This window comes from Anabrus simplex, chromosome 6, assembly GCF_040414725.1.
Source record: "Anabrus simplex isolate iqAnaSimp1 chromosome 6, ASM4041472v1, whole genome shotgun sequence".
Lineage (NCBI taxonomy): Eukaryota > Metazoa > Arthropoda > Insecta > Orthoptera > Tettigoniidae > Anabrus > Anabrus simplex.
In genome coordinates, this window is record NC_090270.1 from 211,894,589 (window position 1) to 211,914,213 (window position 19,625).

General features: G+C 40.6%; 1 protein-coding gene across 1 annotated transcript in view; it reads left to right on the top strand.

The window, feature by feature from the left end:
• LOC136875659 (orexin receptor type 2) overlaps nucleotides 1–19,625 on the top strand; it is a 625,044-nt gene that overhangs the window by 529,745 nt on the left and 75,674 nt on the right. The window contains exon 5 of the mRNA XM_067149207.2: nucleotides 5,098–5,210. Within this exon, the coding sequence (XP_067005308.1) occupies nucleotides 5,098–5,210 (113 nt within the window). The remainder of the gene's footprint in view (nucleotides 1–5,097; nucleotides 5,211–19,625) is intronic.

Below are 19,625 nucleotides of genomic sequence, written 5' to 3' on the forward strand. Positions count from 1 at the left end.
TCTTAGGTCAAAAATGTAAGTTTTTAATCCCGTACAGTCCTGTTCGTGTTATTGTCATTCAAAAGTTACAAGTTACGGGCATGAATTTTTCGAGAAACATTGCCGATAACAATGCGGGAACAAGGATGGGAAGGTATCGCAGTGAAGAAGTAAAGGCTACGTTGGAAATACACATGTACAATAAAGCTCTGGATATGACTGAATCAGACAGGGGCGTGGTACCCGAGTACTTGCTTTCTCACCAAGAATACCGCGGTTCGAATCTCGACAATGCATGTTAGATTTATTAAATAAAAGTCACGTTCCTGTGGTTCGGATTACAAGTAAAACAAGAGGTAGAACGGGCAATGGTCACAATATTGACCGTCATGTAAAACTACCAGGATGATAGCGGCACTACTATGAACTGGCTTAGCTAGCAAATTAACGGGTGTAGATTATCTATGTCAGCCTTTCCGCCTTTGTAGTGTAGTGGTTAGAGTGATTAGATGTCACCCCTACCCCTCGGGTTCGATTCCCGGCACTGCCATGAAATTTGAAAAGTGCTACGAGAAAATGGAATGGGGTCCACTCAGCCTCGGGAGGTCAACTGAAGAGAGGGGGGTTCGAATTCTACCTCAGCTATCTTCGAAAAGCTTTTCCGTGCTTTCCCACTTATTCTACAGGCAAATGCCTGGATGCTACCTAACTTAAGGCCACGGCCGCTTCCTTCCCTTTTCCTAGTCTATCCCTTCCAATTTTCCCAACCGCACCCCCTGTTCAGAATAACAGATGAGGCCGCCTGGGCGAAGTACTGGTCCTCCATCCCGGTTGTATCCCCGCCCCAAAGTCTCACGCTCAAGAACACTGCCATTGAGGCGGTAGAGGTGGGATCCCTAGCTGATTCTGAAGGAAAGAAAACAACCCTGGACGGTAAACGGATAAAGAAAAAAAGAAAGAAAGAAAGAAAGAAAGAAAGAAAAGATAATCCATGATAACTCTGAATTTAGCAGTGAAGGTACAGGGGGATACAGAAGTCTGGAAGAGGATGATTAAACACTGTATTTTATAATTTCAAGATAAAATAGCATAGATTTAAAACAGCCCAGGATATCAATTGTAAATACAAAATTATGAAGACAAAGCGTCGTACAAAAGGTCTCCCTCTCGTGCTCTTACCTTCCACGGTGGAATCGAGTAAGCTCCTCTGAAACCTCCCGTCACTATAATCTGTAACGACCGGGTGAGTTGGCCGTGCGGTTAGGAGCGCGAAGCTGTGAGCTTGCATCCAGGAGATAGTGGTATCGAACAACACTTGATGCAGCCCTGAAGATGGTTTTCTGTGGTTTCCCATTTTCATACCAAGCAAATGCTGGGGCTGTACCTTAATTAATGCCACGGCCGTTTCCTTCCCACTCCTTCGCCTTGCCTATCCCATCGTCGCCATAAGACCTGTGTGTGTCGATGTGACGTAAAGCAAATCGCCTACCCTATGAAGCTGAGTTATGTAGGCGGCCTGCCTACAAATGTCGGTATCCCAGTTGTGCGGAAATGGAGTTCTACTCCAGCGGTCAATGATTAGGCATCCTGAGCCGAAGTTTACGAGAGGTAGGTTTGCCAGTGCCTTTCCTTTCCCTTACAGCCCCAGCATTTGCCTGGTGTGAAAATGTGAAACGACGGAAAACCATCTTCAGGACTGCCGACAGTGGGGTTCGAACCCACTATCTCCCGGGTGCAAGCTCACAGCTGTGCGCCCCTGACCACATGGCCAACTCGCCCGGTGAGTTCCCTTTCAGCCCCCCCCCCCCACCCTCTAGCCAAAACCACGTGGCTACACATTCACGTACTTAAAACGCCCAATGTTGCTTAACTTAGAAGATCTCACAGGATTAGGCATTTCATCATGGCTATACCGTTGGCTACAGCTACTACGGTTGAGATGATTTAATTTGGTAGGATGACATTGAATGTGTCACCAAAGATCTTTAAAATGTCAGCAAGAATGACATGGAGTGCCGAGATTTATTACCGTCCTGCAAAAATTCGGCTGTCTCAGCCAAGACCTGTCTCACATTGCCTTACTAACGAAGCTGGTTAGTAAACTTAGCCTCAGACAATATGCATTTTTAGCGTAGCGTTCATAACTTTAATATTATCTTACTACCATGATGCAGTAGTATGCAGAGATGAAGTTAAATAATAATAAACACCACTATCACAACATTTATCTGTATATTTACACTCAACAGAATTACAATAACACTTGAAACATAATACACAATAATTTTCAATCCATCTGCGAGACAGTATCAATATGGTACGACTGATCTACGGTAGGCCGCTACATCAACAACTGACAACCAATCCCCACTACCGTTGCGGTATCACAACAGTTGAGCTACCACTAACTCACTCGCATCTCTGTACAACTCGACTCCACTTCTGACAACACCCTCCGTGTACATAATGCCTAGGATTCTACATAAGTCAGCTTTCTTACAACATTAGTATTACTACTATATACCTGTAAGATTCTTTAATGACATCGGAAGAAAGTAGGTTACCGATTCTGGAATTGTCTTGAAACAAGCTTGTCGCTATAGAATATAACTTGAAGATTTTTACATCAACTACAGTAGAATATTATACGATATATCCCTGGTACATGAAGATTCCAGATCTCACTTAGGCCTATATTAAAAACGCACACACCGAACTCGATAGCTGCAGTCGCTTAAGTGCGGCCAGCGTCCAGTATTCGGGAGATAGTAGGTTCGAACCCCACTGTCGGCAGCCCTGAAAATGGTTTTCCGTGGTTTCCCATTTTCACACCAGGCAAATGCTGGGGCTGTACCTTAATTAAGGCCACGGCCGCTTCCTTCCCACTCCTAGCCCTATCCTGTCTCCTCGTCGCCATAAGACCTATCAGTGTCGGTGCGACGTAAAGCAACTAGCAAAAACAAAAAAAAACGCACACACACGCACGCACACACTGGGAGATTTCCTGAGCAAACTTGGGTAATACAGACGGTTAATTACTAGTGATAAACATGTTGTAACCTTTATCTAACTTCCATTGTATAATACACATAGAACCAGAAGTTTTCTGAATGACTTTGAATACATCAAGGGTCATTTATAACCAATCAATGTAACCGTCCGACTCGTTGGCTGAACGGTCAGCGTACTGGCCTTCGGTTCAGAGGGTCCCGGGTTCGATTCCCGGCTGGGTCGGGGATTTTAACCTTAATTGGTTAATTCCAATGGCACGGGGGCTGGGTGTATGTGTTGTCTTCATCATCATTTCATCCTCATCACGACGCGCAGGTCGCCTACGGGAGTCGAATAGAAAGACCTGCAGCTGGCGAGCCGAACCCGTCCTGGGATATTCCGGCACTAAAAGCCATACGACATTTCACATTTCATTTCAATGTAACCTAACATGTAATACATGAGCTATACAACATTATCAATTTTAAATACACAACATAGCCTATAACACACGAATAATAATTGTTTACAGTTATGCACGTAACCTAATTTGCGTCAGTGGTTTCCACATGCTCGTATTAAAGACAACTCGGGCTACGTTTAGATCGGTTACGTCCATATTATGCACATCCCGACACTTGTCAGTTTGTAATGCTGCGAAACAACGATAAACTTAAATGATGTAAGAATAATATTAGTCCTCACCATACTTCTTTCTTGTAAGGTGGATGGTGTACATAGAATAAAATGTTAAACGTTTACAACAATATGGCGGTTACCAAATCACGATTAGTACAGCAGATATTGAATTCATATCAAACGCACTACTAGCAATAATATTATATATATATAATTCGCTGGGGCAATCAAGGACCACGTTAAGTCTTGTTGCATTTGACACTGAACTTGGCCTTCTTAAGAGCCCAAATTTCCCTCATTCTTTGTGAGTGGGCCTGCTTACGCTCCTCTGTCCAAGGGGCACCGTGTCTTCTCTTCGATTGCTCGTCTCGGTTTAGCCCGTTCGTCAATATTTTCTTGCGGAAGAGATCTCTGTTAAGGGCGTCTTCAGATGAGATATGTAGCATTTGCAGGTCTTCTTTGGTATTTCTAAACCAGGGAATTGTGGTTTTGGGGTTTGAATCAAAAAAGTGAAATATTTCTTTAGTTAACTTTCTTCCGTCCATTCTTTTCAGATGACCGTAAAATCGTGCCCGTCTTTTTCTGATTGTGTCGGTAATTTTCTCTATTTTGTTGTAGACTTCCTTGTTGGATCTCTTTTGATGTATTCCATTTCTGTACTTTGATCCCAAGATTCCTCTGAAAATTTAGCGTTCTCTTTTCTCCAGTTCTTCAAGGAGTCCTTTGTTGGCATTCAGAGACAGGGTTTCGGCTGCATGTAGAACTACTGGCTTCAGAACTGTTTCATAGTGACGTATCTTGGTGTTTTGCGAAAGGCATTTTTTGTTGTAGATTGTGCGGGATGTTTGGTAGGCTATTTCCAGTTTGCGTACGCGCTCCTGAAGTGCTTCTTTGTCCAGTCCATTTTTCATGATGATCTCACCCAGGTATTTGAATTTGTCTACTCGGGTGATGTACCCGTATTTTGTATGGAGTTTTGGTGGAGCCTCTTTGATGTTAGTCATTACTTCTGTTTTCTCAAACGATATCTGCAAACCAGTTTGTTCGGCAATTTTCTTTAAAATTTCAACTTGAGCTCTAGCGGTTTCTATGTCGTTTGAGAGAACAGCAATATCATCGGCAAATCCTAAGCAGTCTGTTGCGATCCCCTTGGATTTTTTATTATTATTAATAATAATAATAATAATAATAATAATAGAAGTGATGATTGATGATGCACTGAACGGCGCTTCAACAACTAACTGTCATTACGAGATAATTTTTTTTTTCCAACCTCTAAATTTCCTAACGCAGGTGTATGAAATGAAAGTTCCCTTCAATGCTGGCTGACGCGTCCGCAAACTTGGACAGTAATCAGTTGGGCCACATTAATTGGACAAGGAAGTTTTCTAGTGCCGCACACTTACTAATATCCCGCTCAACCTGAGTATGATTGGTACTGATTACTTACTTGTTAGCTGATTGTCCATATCATTCTTTTGGTTGCAGGTACACAATGGAAATCCCTCAGAACCATACCACAGTGGTGATCGCCATGCTGTCACACTGGTTGTGTTACGCCAACAGCGCAGTCAATCCCATCATCTACAACTTCATGAGCGGTAAGCAAACTATAATTCAAAACTACATAGATAGAACGATTCCCCCAATTATTAAACAATTTCCCCATTTATTATTGTCGTCAACATTTCATAAAGAAATACTTGCCTTCATCACATTCACACAGTGCTTTTGGCAGAGCTTTCTTTAACAGATCTTACTATTTAAAGCAGGTTGGGTAACGCAGTGGTTCAGGTGACAGTTGTAGTTCAGTTAGTTGATACTGAAAGATACCAGGAGATTTTCGTACGAAACTGAATTAAGGTCAATTTTCAATCACTCCGACATCTTACGTAGCCCGCTGCAAAGGCATATTATGATTATTATTATTATTATTATTATTATTATTATTATTATTATTATTATTATTATTATTAGTTGACGTACCAGTGCTTCGCTACGGGATTCTCAGAAAGACTCATTTTGTGGTTTTCCTAACCGAAGTCAACATAGGCCATTACAAAAACGTCAGTAGGAAAGTAGCGATTAAAAACTATGAAAAAAAAATTCGATACGACCACTAACAACATAAATATTTGAGAATTCAATTTTAGGCCTTCCCCTAAACTACAATTTTACTCAACGTGAATACAATTATTTATAGCCTAGATCATAGTGACTTATTCCTCGACTTTGCATTCCGATTTTCATTAAGATACGACCACTAATAACATTAATATCTGATAATCAAATTTTAGGCCTATCCCTAAACTACCATTTCACTCAGTGTGAATAAAATTATTTATGGCCTAGATTGTAGCGACTTATTCCCCGACTTTGCATACCGATTTTCATTAAATTCTCTTCAGCCGTTTTCTCGTGATGCGTGTACATACATACATACATACATACAGACAGACAGAAATTACGGAAAATTAAAAAGTGCAATTCCTTGATACTGTGGACACGACTGATACAGAAGTACCATTACTTTGAAACTCTGAGCAATGTACAGACAAAACTCTTATTTTATATATATATATAGATTTATTATTATTATTATTATTATTATTATTATTATTATTATTATTATTATTATTATTATTATTATTATTATTATTATTGGACTTTGATCTAAGAGTAGTGAGTCTGCCTATTCACCAAAGTAAAGCCATCGCTATGTAGGCCATGAAGGTCCCTAGAGAAATGGAAGGTAGAGGATTCCACTTGGCCTATCTTAAGGGCCCCATACACGCGCAGACTTAGTCGGAGGTAAGTCTGCGCAAACCAGTCTCTTCAGACATGTCTCTGTGTGTATGGCCGATAAGTCTGCCGACAAGAAGTCTGCAGGCATGTCTCTGACATTCTGGCGCTGCTTGAATTCAGCCGGAGACTTTGCGACCAAAGCGCTATCTCAAAGTTGCGGCAATAAATGTAAACGTGGTAACCTACAAATATGAAAACTGAAATCTCTTTTTGCGCGTCTTTTTCGTGCAGAGCGCTACATTATATCCAAATAACAACTCATCTTCTATACCGACTATCTTAATTAATTTCAATCCGTATATATTTTTCTACCGTTCGAAGCGCAAAATCGTAAACAGAAAACAGCTGAGCGCGTCGTATTCGGTAAATAATCATTTTGTCTGAGCGTGTGTGTGCAACTGCATACTTCCGACTTACCTCCCGGAGGCAAGTCTGTGCAGGTAAGTATTCCAGAAGTCTGCGCGTGTATGGGGCCCTTTATGCTTGGTACTAACTGGGAATGGTTAACCTTATTATCGATCGGTTTTGACCCCAGGAGTCAACCTCAGACTAATTTACACCGTTCAAGAAAGGAGGAATTTGGTCACGTCTTTAAATGTTCCTAATTAGTTGTTCGAAGGCATAGTGGGTTAGGGATTGGACTATTATGGCAACGACATGTCCCGTTTAAATAACAGAGGGTTCTGCTCTCATTTGGATGTTTGGGAGGGGTTAGCGTCAGTAAGAAGGTGCGTGTCATGCCCGGTCATGATAATACTAAGCACATGTGAACATATTTCTTAAATTCCTGCAAGAGCACCACGTTCTATGCATAGAGTGGCCATCCGGAAGTTCCGACTTGAATCCGATGGAACAAGTCTGGGACCAACAAGAACAACGCATCCGAGCGAGAAATCCACTTCACCAAACACTAAAAAGTACCGTGCGAGTTGGCCGTGTGGTTAGGTGCGCACGGCTGTGAGCTTGCATCCGGGAGATAGTGGGTTCGAATCCCACTGTCGGCAGCTCTGAAGATGATTATCCGTGGTTTCCAATTTTCACACCAGACAAATGCTGGGACTGTACCTTAATTAAGGCCATGGCCGCTTCCTTCCAACTCCTAGCCCTTTCCTATACCATCTTCGCCCTAAGACTTATCTGTGTCGGTGCGACGTAAAGCCGCTGACAAAAAAGGAAAGAACTAAAAGTCCTTAAAGACGTCATTTAGGCAGAGTGGGGACGTCTGTATGAGAAGGCGTTGTGAAGCTGTTATCCATGCGAGGGAAGACAATACTCCTCATTAAGACGCTAAATTTCCACGTAGTCATTTTGACGTACGACCAGGAACCACTGTATTTGTACACGTTGTGAAATGACGGCGTATACTGAATTTCCAAAGAACGCCTTCCGTTTCAATCTCTAATTCTTTTAAAGAAGAAGGTTTGTTTTCATTGCGTGCCTGCTTTAATTTTAACATGTATGCGTATAATGGAGTTATGAACATGTAAAAGCTAATCAAATTTTTTTTAAAGGAGTATATGTTGTACGCTCAGTGACCCAAGCTTCTCAAATGTGGAAATGCATTTCTAAATTATTTGAATTTTTCGTGGAGAATCGAATTCTCATCATTCTAAATGAGCTAATCACACCTGGCTGAGTGGCTCAAACAGTAGAGCATTGACCTTCTGAGCCCAAGCTCATTCCAGTGGGGTTTTCCGTGGTTTCCCATTTTCGCACCAGGCAAAAACTGGGGTTGTACATTAAGGCCACGGCCGCTTCCTTACCATTCCTAGGCCTTTCCTGTCCCATCGTCGCCATAAGAACTATCCGTGTCGGTGCGACGTAAAGCAACTAGCATTCCAGTGGAATCTGAAGGTGCTCAGATATACCAGCCTCATTTCGGTAAATTAAGGAGTGGATGAAATAATTCCTGCAGGAAAAAATTAAGAGTAATTTGTGGCAAGTAAAATCTATAACATTATTATGAACCAAACATGGTTCGGGCCATTATCAGAAAGCCATTCATTCATTAATTCACTCAGCGACGCACACAATAACATTCGCACCTACCGACCCTCTGTGTGTGTTACTGGGATTTGGATACTGTTCATGCTCCAGGTCTGAAACGAGCCCAACAGAATAACAGGCAATTCTGTTGATGGTGCCAGCAAATTCAACATTTGTGAACAAATTGTTGAAAGCTGCATTTACAGAGTGAATAATTACGCTACAAGTTACACAAAATAATATTATTTAATGAAATGAATTTATGAGAATTTATACTTATATTTATATTTATATTTATGTTTATGTTTATATTTATATTTATATTTATAAGAAACTCTTATTTACTTTAATCCACATGTATTTTACATAAAATTACAGTTGTTACAAAATAATTGAATAAATGTAAAAATCTCATAAATAATAATAATAATAATAATAATAATAATAATAATAATAATAATAATAATAATAATAATAATAATAATAATTTCTTCAATGTTCAAATCATGAAATAACAAGAGAAAGAAGGAATTAATCCGTTTCTTAGTGACGCACGCAACATCGAAACTCAACCTACTAAACTGATAATTACACATATAAAATTATAGAATTTTAACATTTTAGAAAACCAATATTTTATAGAATTCGGCAGAGCATTGTGATGATTTCTTGGAGTGCACAAGTCCTAACAATTACACAAGGTAGGACGTGACCGTATATGCAGTACGTCACAATATGGGGTTGTTATCTGTTACTCAATACTGCTCATCATGCTACAGCTCTTCGTTGGTTTCCTCATTTCCCGTCCTAACTTGTGAGGTTTCTAGAGGGTGGTTTCCGTTGACAGAAAATGTAGGATATTGCTTACTCGATCGCAAAATTACAAGCAATTGTGGTCTTGTATTTCAAAGTACTAAAGGGGGCAGCTGTTATCATTATATTATCCAGTATATAATAGCTACGAAAATGAAAATCCACAGCCTGTTTCTAGACATTCGACCGGGTCAGGAATAGAATGAATGAAGCCCACTTCTAGTGGCGAAGGTGAAATTGTGCCGGCTGCTGAGGTCTGTTGCACTCCACTGGGGCAATGACTAATGAATGATTAATGAAATTAAATGATATTGGAGTGTGTTACTGGAATGAATGATGACATGGAAAACCGGAGTACCCGGAGAAAAACCTGTCCCGCCTCCGCTTTGTCCAGCACAAATCTCATATGGAGTGACCGGGATTTAAACCACGAAACCCAGCTGAGCCACTGAGACGCCTATAATAGCAGCATTTTGTAAAAGTCTAATATTAATAAAATCTGAAGATAATACTTCAATTAATATGTTTAATAAGCTAGTAGAATATGTCCAATCTGAAAAAATATCAACATCATCAATGTCCAATGCCCAATATCTGATTAATTATGCGATAATGTGACAATGAAGTTGTAGAGTGATGTACGTACGGTACCTCGTTCTATAAATCTATTTATTATATACAGTACAATATAACACAAGCAACGTGCATTCGAAATATCATATTACGTACGCAAACCAGTTTTCAATTATTAGTTCAATTCTTGTTCAATATGTATAAACAAATAATTAAACAAGAGTGTGTTTATTCAACATTATGATTGGGATTAATATCAGATCAGAATCCAGTATTGTAATAAAATGGCAGCGTAATCAGTAAACAGTTCTGTGAACATATCTCGTGAAAATATTGCCACACGAGAGAAAAAAACTTTTGCTATTGGCTTTACGTCGCATCGACACAGATAGGTTTTATGGCAACGATGGGACAGGAAAGGGCTAGGACTGGGAAGGAAGCGGCCGTGGCCTTAATTAAGGTACAGCCCCAGCATTTGCCTGATGTGAAAATGGAAAACCACGGAAAACCATCTTCAGGGCTGCCGACAGTGTGGTTCGAACCCACTATCCCCCGAATACTGGCCGCACTTAAGCGACTGCAGCTATTGAGCTCGGTTATAGCAGAAAAAATTAGCGGCTAGGTACGCTAAGTTCTTTATATTCCCATGTTCTTGTCAAAGCAAGTAATTGTTGACATTTCTATATGGAAGTATCTGATGTCTTCTTCAAGTTTCACTGGCACTACAGCCCATGAAGGACCCTGGCCTCTCCAATAGCTTTCGCCTACTCCTTTCGGTCCAGAGCTCTCTTTCTCCAGCCCTGGATCCCTAACAACCCAATCTCTCGAGACGTTGTGCATCCGTCTTGTCCTTGGTCTCCCCCGTTTATTTCGTCGGCCGCGAGGGTGTTGGTCTTCGTTTCTCGGTCCTCGTCCATCCTTACGACGTGCCCAAGATATCGAAGTTTCCTCTTTTTGGCCTCTGCGATTATCCCTAGGTCACTACACAGGGCATAGAATTCTTCATTCGTCCTGATGCGTCACTCTCCTTGATCGTGAACCGCGCCGAAGATCTTTCTCCCTCACATCCGCAGAAAGTTCGTGTCGCGCTCGTTTTACATCCACGTCTCGCACGCATACGGATTATAACCCGGTACACGGTGAGTTTCTATATTCTGGACGGCTTTGCAGTCTTCAGTAATATCTAGAAGGCAAAGTAACACCTGTTACAAGCTGCCACCCTAGACTTTATCTCCTCGCTGGCCTTGTTTCTTCAAGTTTTGCTACATGTAACTATATTTTGGAAAGGTTGCGAAGGAACTTGCCTTCCTCACTGTTCTGTGCCACCCGTTTACTGCTGGAACTCCAGTTCGGCTGAGACATACTAACTGTGTACAGAATAAAACGTAAGTATTGGACAAGTAATTTTTTATCACTGTGGTCCATTGAACACTTCTATCCCTTGAGGCTCAGTAGCTTGAAGTCATTTCAACAACCGAGAGTAGGCCAACTTTAAATCTACACAATAGTAAGTTCATTCGTATTTTAATTTAATTAATTCGTAATTTATAAACAGCCATTTCGTCTTCTTCTTCTTCTTCTTCTTCTTCTTCTTTATCTGTTTAGCCTCCAGGGTCGGTTTTCCCTGGGACTCAGCGAGGGTTCCCACCACTACCGCCACAAGGGCAGTGTCCTGAGCGGGTGAGTTGGCCGTGTGGTTAGGAGCGCGCAGCTGTGAGCTCGCATCCGGGAGATAGTGGGTTCGAACCCTACTGTCGGCAGCCCTGAAAATCGTTTTCCATGATTTACCATTTTCATACCAGGCAAATTCTGGGGCTGTACCTTAATTAAGGCCCGACCGCTTCCTTCCCATTCCTAGGCCTTTCCTGTCCCATCGTCGCCATAAGACCTACCTGTATCGGTGCGACGTAAAGCAAGTAGCAAAAAAAAAAAATAGCAAACAGTGTCGTGGAGCTTTAGACTCTGAGTTGGGGAATACAACTGGGAGGATGACCAGTACCTCGTCCAAGCGGCCTCACCTGCTATGCTGAACAGGGGCCTTGCGTGCGCATGGGAGAATTGGAAAGGATAGACAAGGAAGAGGGAAGGAAGCGGCCGTGGCCTTAATTTAGGTACCATCCCGGCATTTGCCTGGAGGAGAAGTGGGAAACCATGGAAAACAACTTCCAGGATGGCTGAGATGGAAAGAGAACCCACCTCTACTCATTTGACCTCCCGATACAGATAGGTCTTATGGCGAGCCGGGAATCGAACCCGGGCCTCCGGGGGTAGCAGCTAATCACACTAACCACTACACCACAGAGGCGGCCAAAATGAGGTATTCCATAATTAATATTACAAAGGACATATTTGCAACTAGCGAATGTACCCGTGCTTCGCTACGGTATTCTACATTGTATTCGAATATCGAAGTAAATAGTGTACATGCAGTAAATAAGATTGTTTTAAGATTGCATGTCTCTTAGCGTTATCCGAGAAAGAGCATGGGGAGGTCCCCGTGCGTTGTTTCCAATGTAAAGTGTTTGTTACGGATTTGTGATATAACGGCAGGCTCACTTGCCTACTGGCATTCACAATCGAGTTGGGAAGTTTACATTATAATTGCAGGCCCCATTGCCTACTACGCGGACAGAATTTCGTTAAAATGGCAGCCCCCCTTTCCTACTTCCAGACGGATTACAGTTGAGGAGATTCTATTATAATGGTAGGCAATTACCCTACTATCACTCGAAATTGAGTTGTGCAGTTATCATTATAATGCCAGGCCCATTTTCCTACTGCCAGCCAGCTTACTGCCAGTCACACCAAGTTGGTGAGTTTCCATCAAAATAGCAGGCCACTATGCCTAATGCCAGTCACATTTTAGATGAGGACATTTCTTTATAATGGCGGGCACCCTTGCCTACTGCCAAACACAATCGGGTAAGGGAGTTTTAAACAAAACTGCATGTTCACTTGCCTTCTGCAAGTCAAATCGAGAAGGGAACTATTCATTACAATTGTAGGCCTTCCTTAATAATGACATTTACACAGGGGTTGGAGAAGGAACCCTTTCCTACTGCCAGTCAAAGTCGGTGTGGGGAGTACTGATTACAATAGCAGACCCACCCTTTCTCGATCGCTAAAAATCGACATCAGTGAATATATATAGATCGACATACGAAAGTATATGCGTGTTTACAATATTGAAGACCTTCATTTACAGATCACTGCTACTAAACGTACGTCATATCGACAAAGGATTATACCATAAGACACGCCGGATTTAGTGGCCTAAATGGCTGGTCCTATGATATGTCATCTATTCTTGAGTCAGATTGAGTTAGAAACGTGGAACAGGGTAAAGGTTTTGTAAGATTATCTCACATTACATTACTTTTCGGATAATTATGTGACAGCTACATACATAGCATTTGGCTCACATATGGCTACTGGGTGGGCCAATTTTCGTGAAGAGTTTGATATAAGTAATTGAAAGTATGAATTATGCATGTGAAAATTCCAAATTGACTTAACATCGATTAATAGAGAAAAATTAAACGTAAAAGGGATAGAGATACGGCAAAAAGTCATAAGACCAAGGCTGTAGATCATTCCAAATTGAACGGAGATGGTGCAATCCGTTATGTGATAGGAATTTCCGAAGGTCTGCACCATCATTAAAATTGCCTGCATATTTCGATATTCTTCGGGGATACAAAGTGAAAAATTTAATGATCTAGGATGTTTTCCGTTCGTTACAGGCTAAAACGTATAATTTTGACAAATTTCAATTATCTTCTTTTTCTTCTGGCAGATTATGCCGCAATCTGGATTTTGGGCGAGGCGGGTAAAAATTAAGACTTCCAGGTAACTAAACCAAAAATTATGGAGATGGTCATTATTACCCCCCAAACGGAAAGCTGTACGAAAATTTCGCCAAAATAGTCAGTGTAGAGGCACACAGTCGTTACGATTTGATTTATATAGATAAGGAATCTGCTCCATGTAAAACACCTTTTGGGCTATGTCCGCTGGACTTAACCTGCAAAACTGACCATGCATGATATCTCCCTTATTAATCCTCCTGACGAAAAAATGCACATGAAAAAAAAAGGTTTAGAGGTGGAATTCTATCACGTTTGGTCGATTTCCAGTCAGGTTGGTCTTGTTCTGTATATATTGTGGAAGAGTAAAATCACCATTTCGGTTCCCTATAAACCGCCAGTCCATTCCGGAACATGAAATGTTATTTACGTTTAAAACCTACCTTTGGACAGGTGGATGCTAAATACAAAGTTTGGTTCGAATGTCTTCAGTAGTTTTCAAGTTGTAAGGAATACGCTTTACAAGCACCCGCTCGTGAGTTAAGTCCGATGGGACTTGTACAGAAAAACGGTCCGTTAATGATATCTCCCTTATTAATCCTCGTATCGAAATGATGCACATGAGAAAAAAGGTTTAGAAATTAATTTCTACCAAGGCAGGTAGATTTAAATTAACGTTGGCTGTGTATATTTTGTGGTAGTGCAAAATCCTGTTTCTGTTTCGTATAAACCCCCAGTCAGTTCAGGGATTTAGAAACAATATTTGCCCTAAAACCTGTCAAGGACAGCGTATTCTAAATATGAGTCTTGGTGGAAATACATCCAGTAGTTTCTAGCACTCGCGTACATACGGCGTAATTAAGGAAGAAAATAATACAGTTAAGAAAGTTGAAACTAATAGAAAATGGATTATAACTGAGGACAGCCGGATAACAACAAATATTTAAATGCCAAGTGAATGTATTGGAAAATCAAATGCCCCTCAATAAATTATGCTAGTGTGAGTTATGGATATAATAAAGCGGTAACAGAGGAGAAATTTAGGTCCAGTGATTCCTAGGTAAACAAATAAGAAGAAGATGACTAATGGTGTTATTGCTTAATCTATCCGAGGGCGGTTATAACAACCAACGATATTCCGCCAATATCCAGCAGGTAGGCCGATTGACGCCTCTCTTGTCTTCTACCCAAGGAACAACCACGAATTTAAAAGCATGATGAGAAAAATGGCAATACGTTACTTCCCTGCTGGCATGCAGTCAGAAACTTTGCCATGGTAACCTGTAGGTTCGTTGTCGGTCTGTCGGTCACTCAATGCAGAGCATGATACCAGCGGAAAATTGTAAATTTCTCCGTCATGTGAAGAGTAAGGTAAATTATGAACATAACGAAAGTTGTTTATAATGAAGAGACGTTTCCCGGACGGTAAACGAAGTTTACAGAAAATCAATAGTATAAGAGAAAATGGAGGAAAACTATTCTGGTTTTCCTATAAACCCCCCGTCTTTTCAAAGATTTTAAAATGATATGCATATCGAAACCTTCCCTGGGATAAGTATACTCTAAATATGAAGTTTGGTTGAGATCTATCTAGCCGTTTCGAGGTGATGGTGGAAAAACCATTCTGGTTTTCCTATAAACCCCCGTATATTCAAAGATTTTAAAATGATATGCATATCGAAACCTTCCACGGGATGAGTATACTCTAAATATGAAGTTTGGTTGAGATCTATCCAGCCGTTTCGACGTGATGGTGGAAAAACCATTCTGATTTTCCTATGAACCCCCGTCTATTCAAATATTTTAAAATGATATGCATGTCGAACCTTCCCCGGGATGAGTATACTCTAAATATGAAGTTTGGTCGAGATCTATCCAGCCGTTTCGACGTGATGATGGAAAAACCATTCTGGTTTTCCTATAAACCCCCGTCTATTCAAAGATTTTAAAATGATATGCATATCGAAACCTTCCCCGGGATGAGTATACTCTAAATATGAAGTTTGGTTGAAATCTATCCAGCCGTTTCGACGTGATGTTGGAACAGACAAACAGACAGACAGACAGACAGACAGACAGACAGACAAACAGACAAACAGACACGAAACGTAAAAACCACCGATTCGGTCTTGAGTTGACCTAAAAGGGATAAATATCTGAAAAATTGGCAAAACAAAAGAAATTACAGACAGCGGACCCCCTACAATTTTATTTATATAGATGCACGTTAAGAGGGCCGGGCATGAAAATGGCTGGTCCAGGCATTCAAGTGTCCCACTCAGAAGCAGGTACTGAACGTGTTAAAATGATATGCATATCGAAACCTTCACCGGGATAAGTATACTCTAAATATGAAGTTTGGTTGTGATCTATCCAGCCGTTTCGAATTGATGGTGGAAAAACCATTCTAGTTTTCATATTAACCCCGGTCAATTCAAAGATTTTAAAATAATATGCATATCGAGACCTTCCCCGGGATGAGTATACTCTAAATATGAAGTTTGGTTGAGATCTATCCAGCTGTTTCGACGTGATGGTGCAAAAACCATTCAGGTTTTCCTATAAACCCCCCGTCTATTCAAAGATTTTAAAATTATATGCATACCGAAACCTTCCCCGGGATGAGTATACTCTAAATATGAAGTTTGGTTGTGATCTATCCAGCCGTTTCGACGTGATGGTGGAAAAACCATTCTAGTTTTCCTATAAACCCCCGGTCTATTCAAAGATTTTAAAATAATATGCATATCGGGACCTTCCCCGGGATGAGTATACTCTAAATATGAAGTTTAGTTGAGATATATCCAGCTGTTTCGACGTGATGGTGCAAAAACAATTCAGGTTTTCCTATAAACCCCCCGTCTTTTCAAAGATCTTAAAATGATATGCATATTGAAACCTTCCCCGGGATGAGTATACTCTAAATATGAAGTTTGGTTGTGATCTATCCAGCCATTTCGACGTGATGGTGGAAAAACCATTCTGGTTTTCCTATAAACCCCCCGAGTATTCAAGGATTTTAAAACGATATGCATATAGAAACCTTCCCCGAGATGAGTATACTCTAAATATGAAGTTTGGTTGAGATCTATCCAGCCGTTTTGACGTGATGGTGGATCAGACAGACAGACAAACAGACAAACAAACAGACACGAACGTTTTTCTTTATATAGATAGATGTGATTTGCCAGGTGTGAACATGAGAAACCGTGGAGGAGTCGGAACTCGCCTTCTCCTGAATGCACGTTTATAGTTTAGAGCAGTACTTGTTCTCGGACCCTGTCATTCTTCGACAAGTTGGATTTCATCAGTTTACCTTCACTGTTGTGGATGATAATCTAGATGATGAGCCCATTAAACTGTTTAAATCGAAATACAAATGCAGTTATTGCAAGTTCCATTACATTCACTGTTTACGACTTGTTCAACTCATATATAATTGCTTTCGAAGTCATCATCTTAAATGAGCTCCCATGTTCTCTCCTTGAGGACAACTTTATAAACCACTTATATCTACTTACCAAGACAAAGTTCTCGAGAGATGAATGTCTAAATGCACAAATTAACTTTTAATGGAAATAGCGTTCCTCTTTCTTGCAACTTGATAAACGTAGTAGTTGTATATACATCTCCACACAGAAATGTTAACAAAAGAATAGTTATAAGTTATCATTGAATTACCTTATCCTTGGGAAACACATCTTGAAATATGCTAGACTATGACTAGCATGAACTCTTTTTGTTCTATGTATGGAGTGTATACACTCTACTCTAAATTTCCTACATGAGTAGACAGACGAGAGACTATTAATCACATAGAGTGATGAAACTATGTATATCACCGCATTATTACATTCTACATAATTTACATCCATTCACACTTTACCATACAGAACAGCACGTCAAAAATCTTGGATTGGCTACTTGTAATTCAAATGAACAGAACAGATAGCATCTGAATGGGACTAATTATGGCCGCGTTGGGATTCATACCATGCAAGCAGAGATGAGGAGCTCTGAGCGTAAAAGCGCTGAGCCCTATATCTGAAGAATGTTTGTGACAAAGCTGATTATATATTTTATTGAACGTTTTTGAAACGAAAGTCACTGCAAGAATGTCCTTCAATATATAATTACAAAACAATAAAGACCGAGTCTCTCTGGAAACGAGGAAAATAAAATATATTTACAATTGACAGGACAGTTGAAAATTTCGTGAAAGTGATGGAATTTCTAATAAAAATGTTCGAATGATTTGCGAGAAAGACGGTGAAGGTATAAAATTAAGCTGATGGTGACTGTTACAAATGCAAATACAACGCTTAGAACTTTAGGAAGGAAACTCTTAAAGTAGTAGGTGTAATTAAATATATTCATAACTTGAATGGCAGACAAGCTAGAAACAGGAATATCCATCGCCATGAAACCTATCTATGTCGGTGCGACGTAAACCAAATTGTAAAAAAGTAAGAAACAGGAATAAACCGATGAGTAGTATGGTTAAATAATTAAGAATAATTAATACTCTTACCAGTCTGGATGTTTATTAAAGGTTGTACTCCAGAACGATTTTCAGAGTCTAGAAACATAATATATTCATCAGCTTATCAACCATAAACAACCTGAGTCATATTTTACTACACTCAGCCAATACATCAGATAAATTCAAGCAGACTGGTGTATATTAAATCACCTGTAAATACTGTGAATGTTTTTACGTTGAACATACTCGAATATGATTTCTCATCCGATTTCAAGAACATCTGGCGACGCTTCGGTTACATAAGCATGAAAAATCAGCAGTTGATGTACATCGCCATAACACAAGGGCAGGAAGTATCAAATATTCAAAATTATGTCACCATTTTACACAGGCATCCAAACACGATAAAATTAAATATTTTAGAAACTAGAAATTAATAGATCAACAGGGGTGCCCCTATTTTTCCCGAACGTATGCAACCAGCTAGAATTTAAATGTCGCTTAGTCCCATCTTGCGCGACATCTTACAGCAACTGCATGTGCAGTTAGCCCGATATAAACTTCCCCGCACAATGCAAAAATGGTACAAAGGCAGTAAGTGAGGCCCATCTCAAAACCACTGTACCATTTTACGTAGAGCGCAGTCCAATATTCTAGTCATTTTTACGAAATGTTACTGTATTGTACAAATCGTAGCCACTCCTATAGCTGTTTCTTTCGATAGAAAACGGCGGTTGACGTATCATAGAAAATGTGATAGGTTAGGACCAAGTACGGACATGCCAGTTCACCGCCATTTTGTATAGTCTCATTACATCGAAATTGCCAGAATCGTATTTTCACAGTAGATTATAACCTATGGCACGCAAATGCTGTACAGCAGATATGATATCTTACGCCATGTAGCGTTCAATCACGGCCTAAAATCGGGCCATCAGGCTGTAACACATCAGTAACTTTCGAAGCGATGACTTTCGCTCTCCTCGTGAATACATAGTTTTAAGGGGTAACGTAGTTGCTGGGAGTAGCTGCGCGGAATTATGCATGGCAAACGTACCGGGATAAGCTACAAGGAGCAGTGAGAGTTCAAAACCTTCTCGAGTCATTCGTTTTCAGTTTTAATATCGTACTTGCCTAGGCACACTTTCATCTTCTTCTTAATCTGTTTAGCCTCTAGGGTTGGCTTTTACCCTCAGACTCAGCGAGGGATACCACCTATACCGCCTCAAGGGCAGTGTCCTGGAGTGTGAGACTTTCGGTCAGGGGATACAACTGGGGAGGATAACCATTACCTCGCCCAGGCAGCCTCACCTGCTCTGCTGAACAAGGGCCTTGTGGGGAGGATGGGAAGATTGGAAGGGATAGACCAGGAAGAGGAAAGGATGCGGCCGTGGCCTTAAGTTAGGTACCATCCCGGCATTTGCCAGGAGGAGAATTGGTAAACCATGGAAAACCATTTCGAGGATGGCTGAGGTTGGAATCGAACCCTCCTGTACTCAGTTGACCTCCTGCGTTTGAGTGGATCCCGTTCCAGCCCTCGTACAACTTTT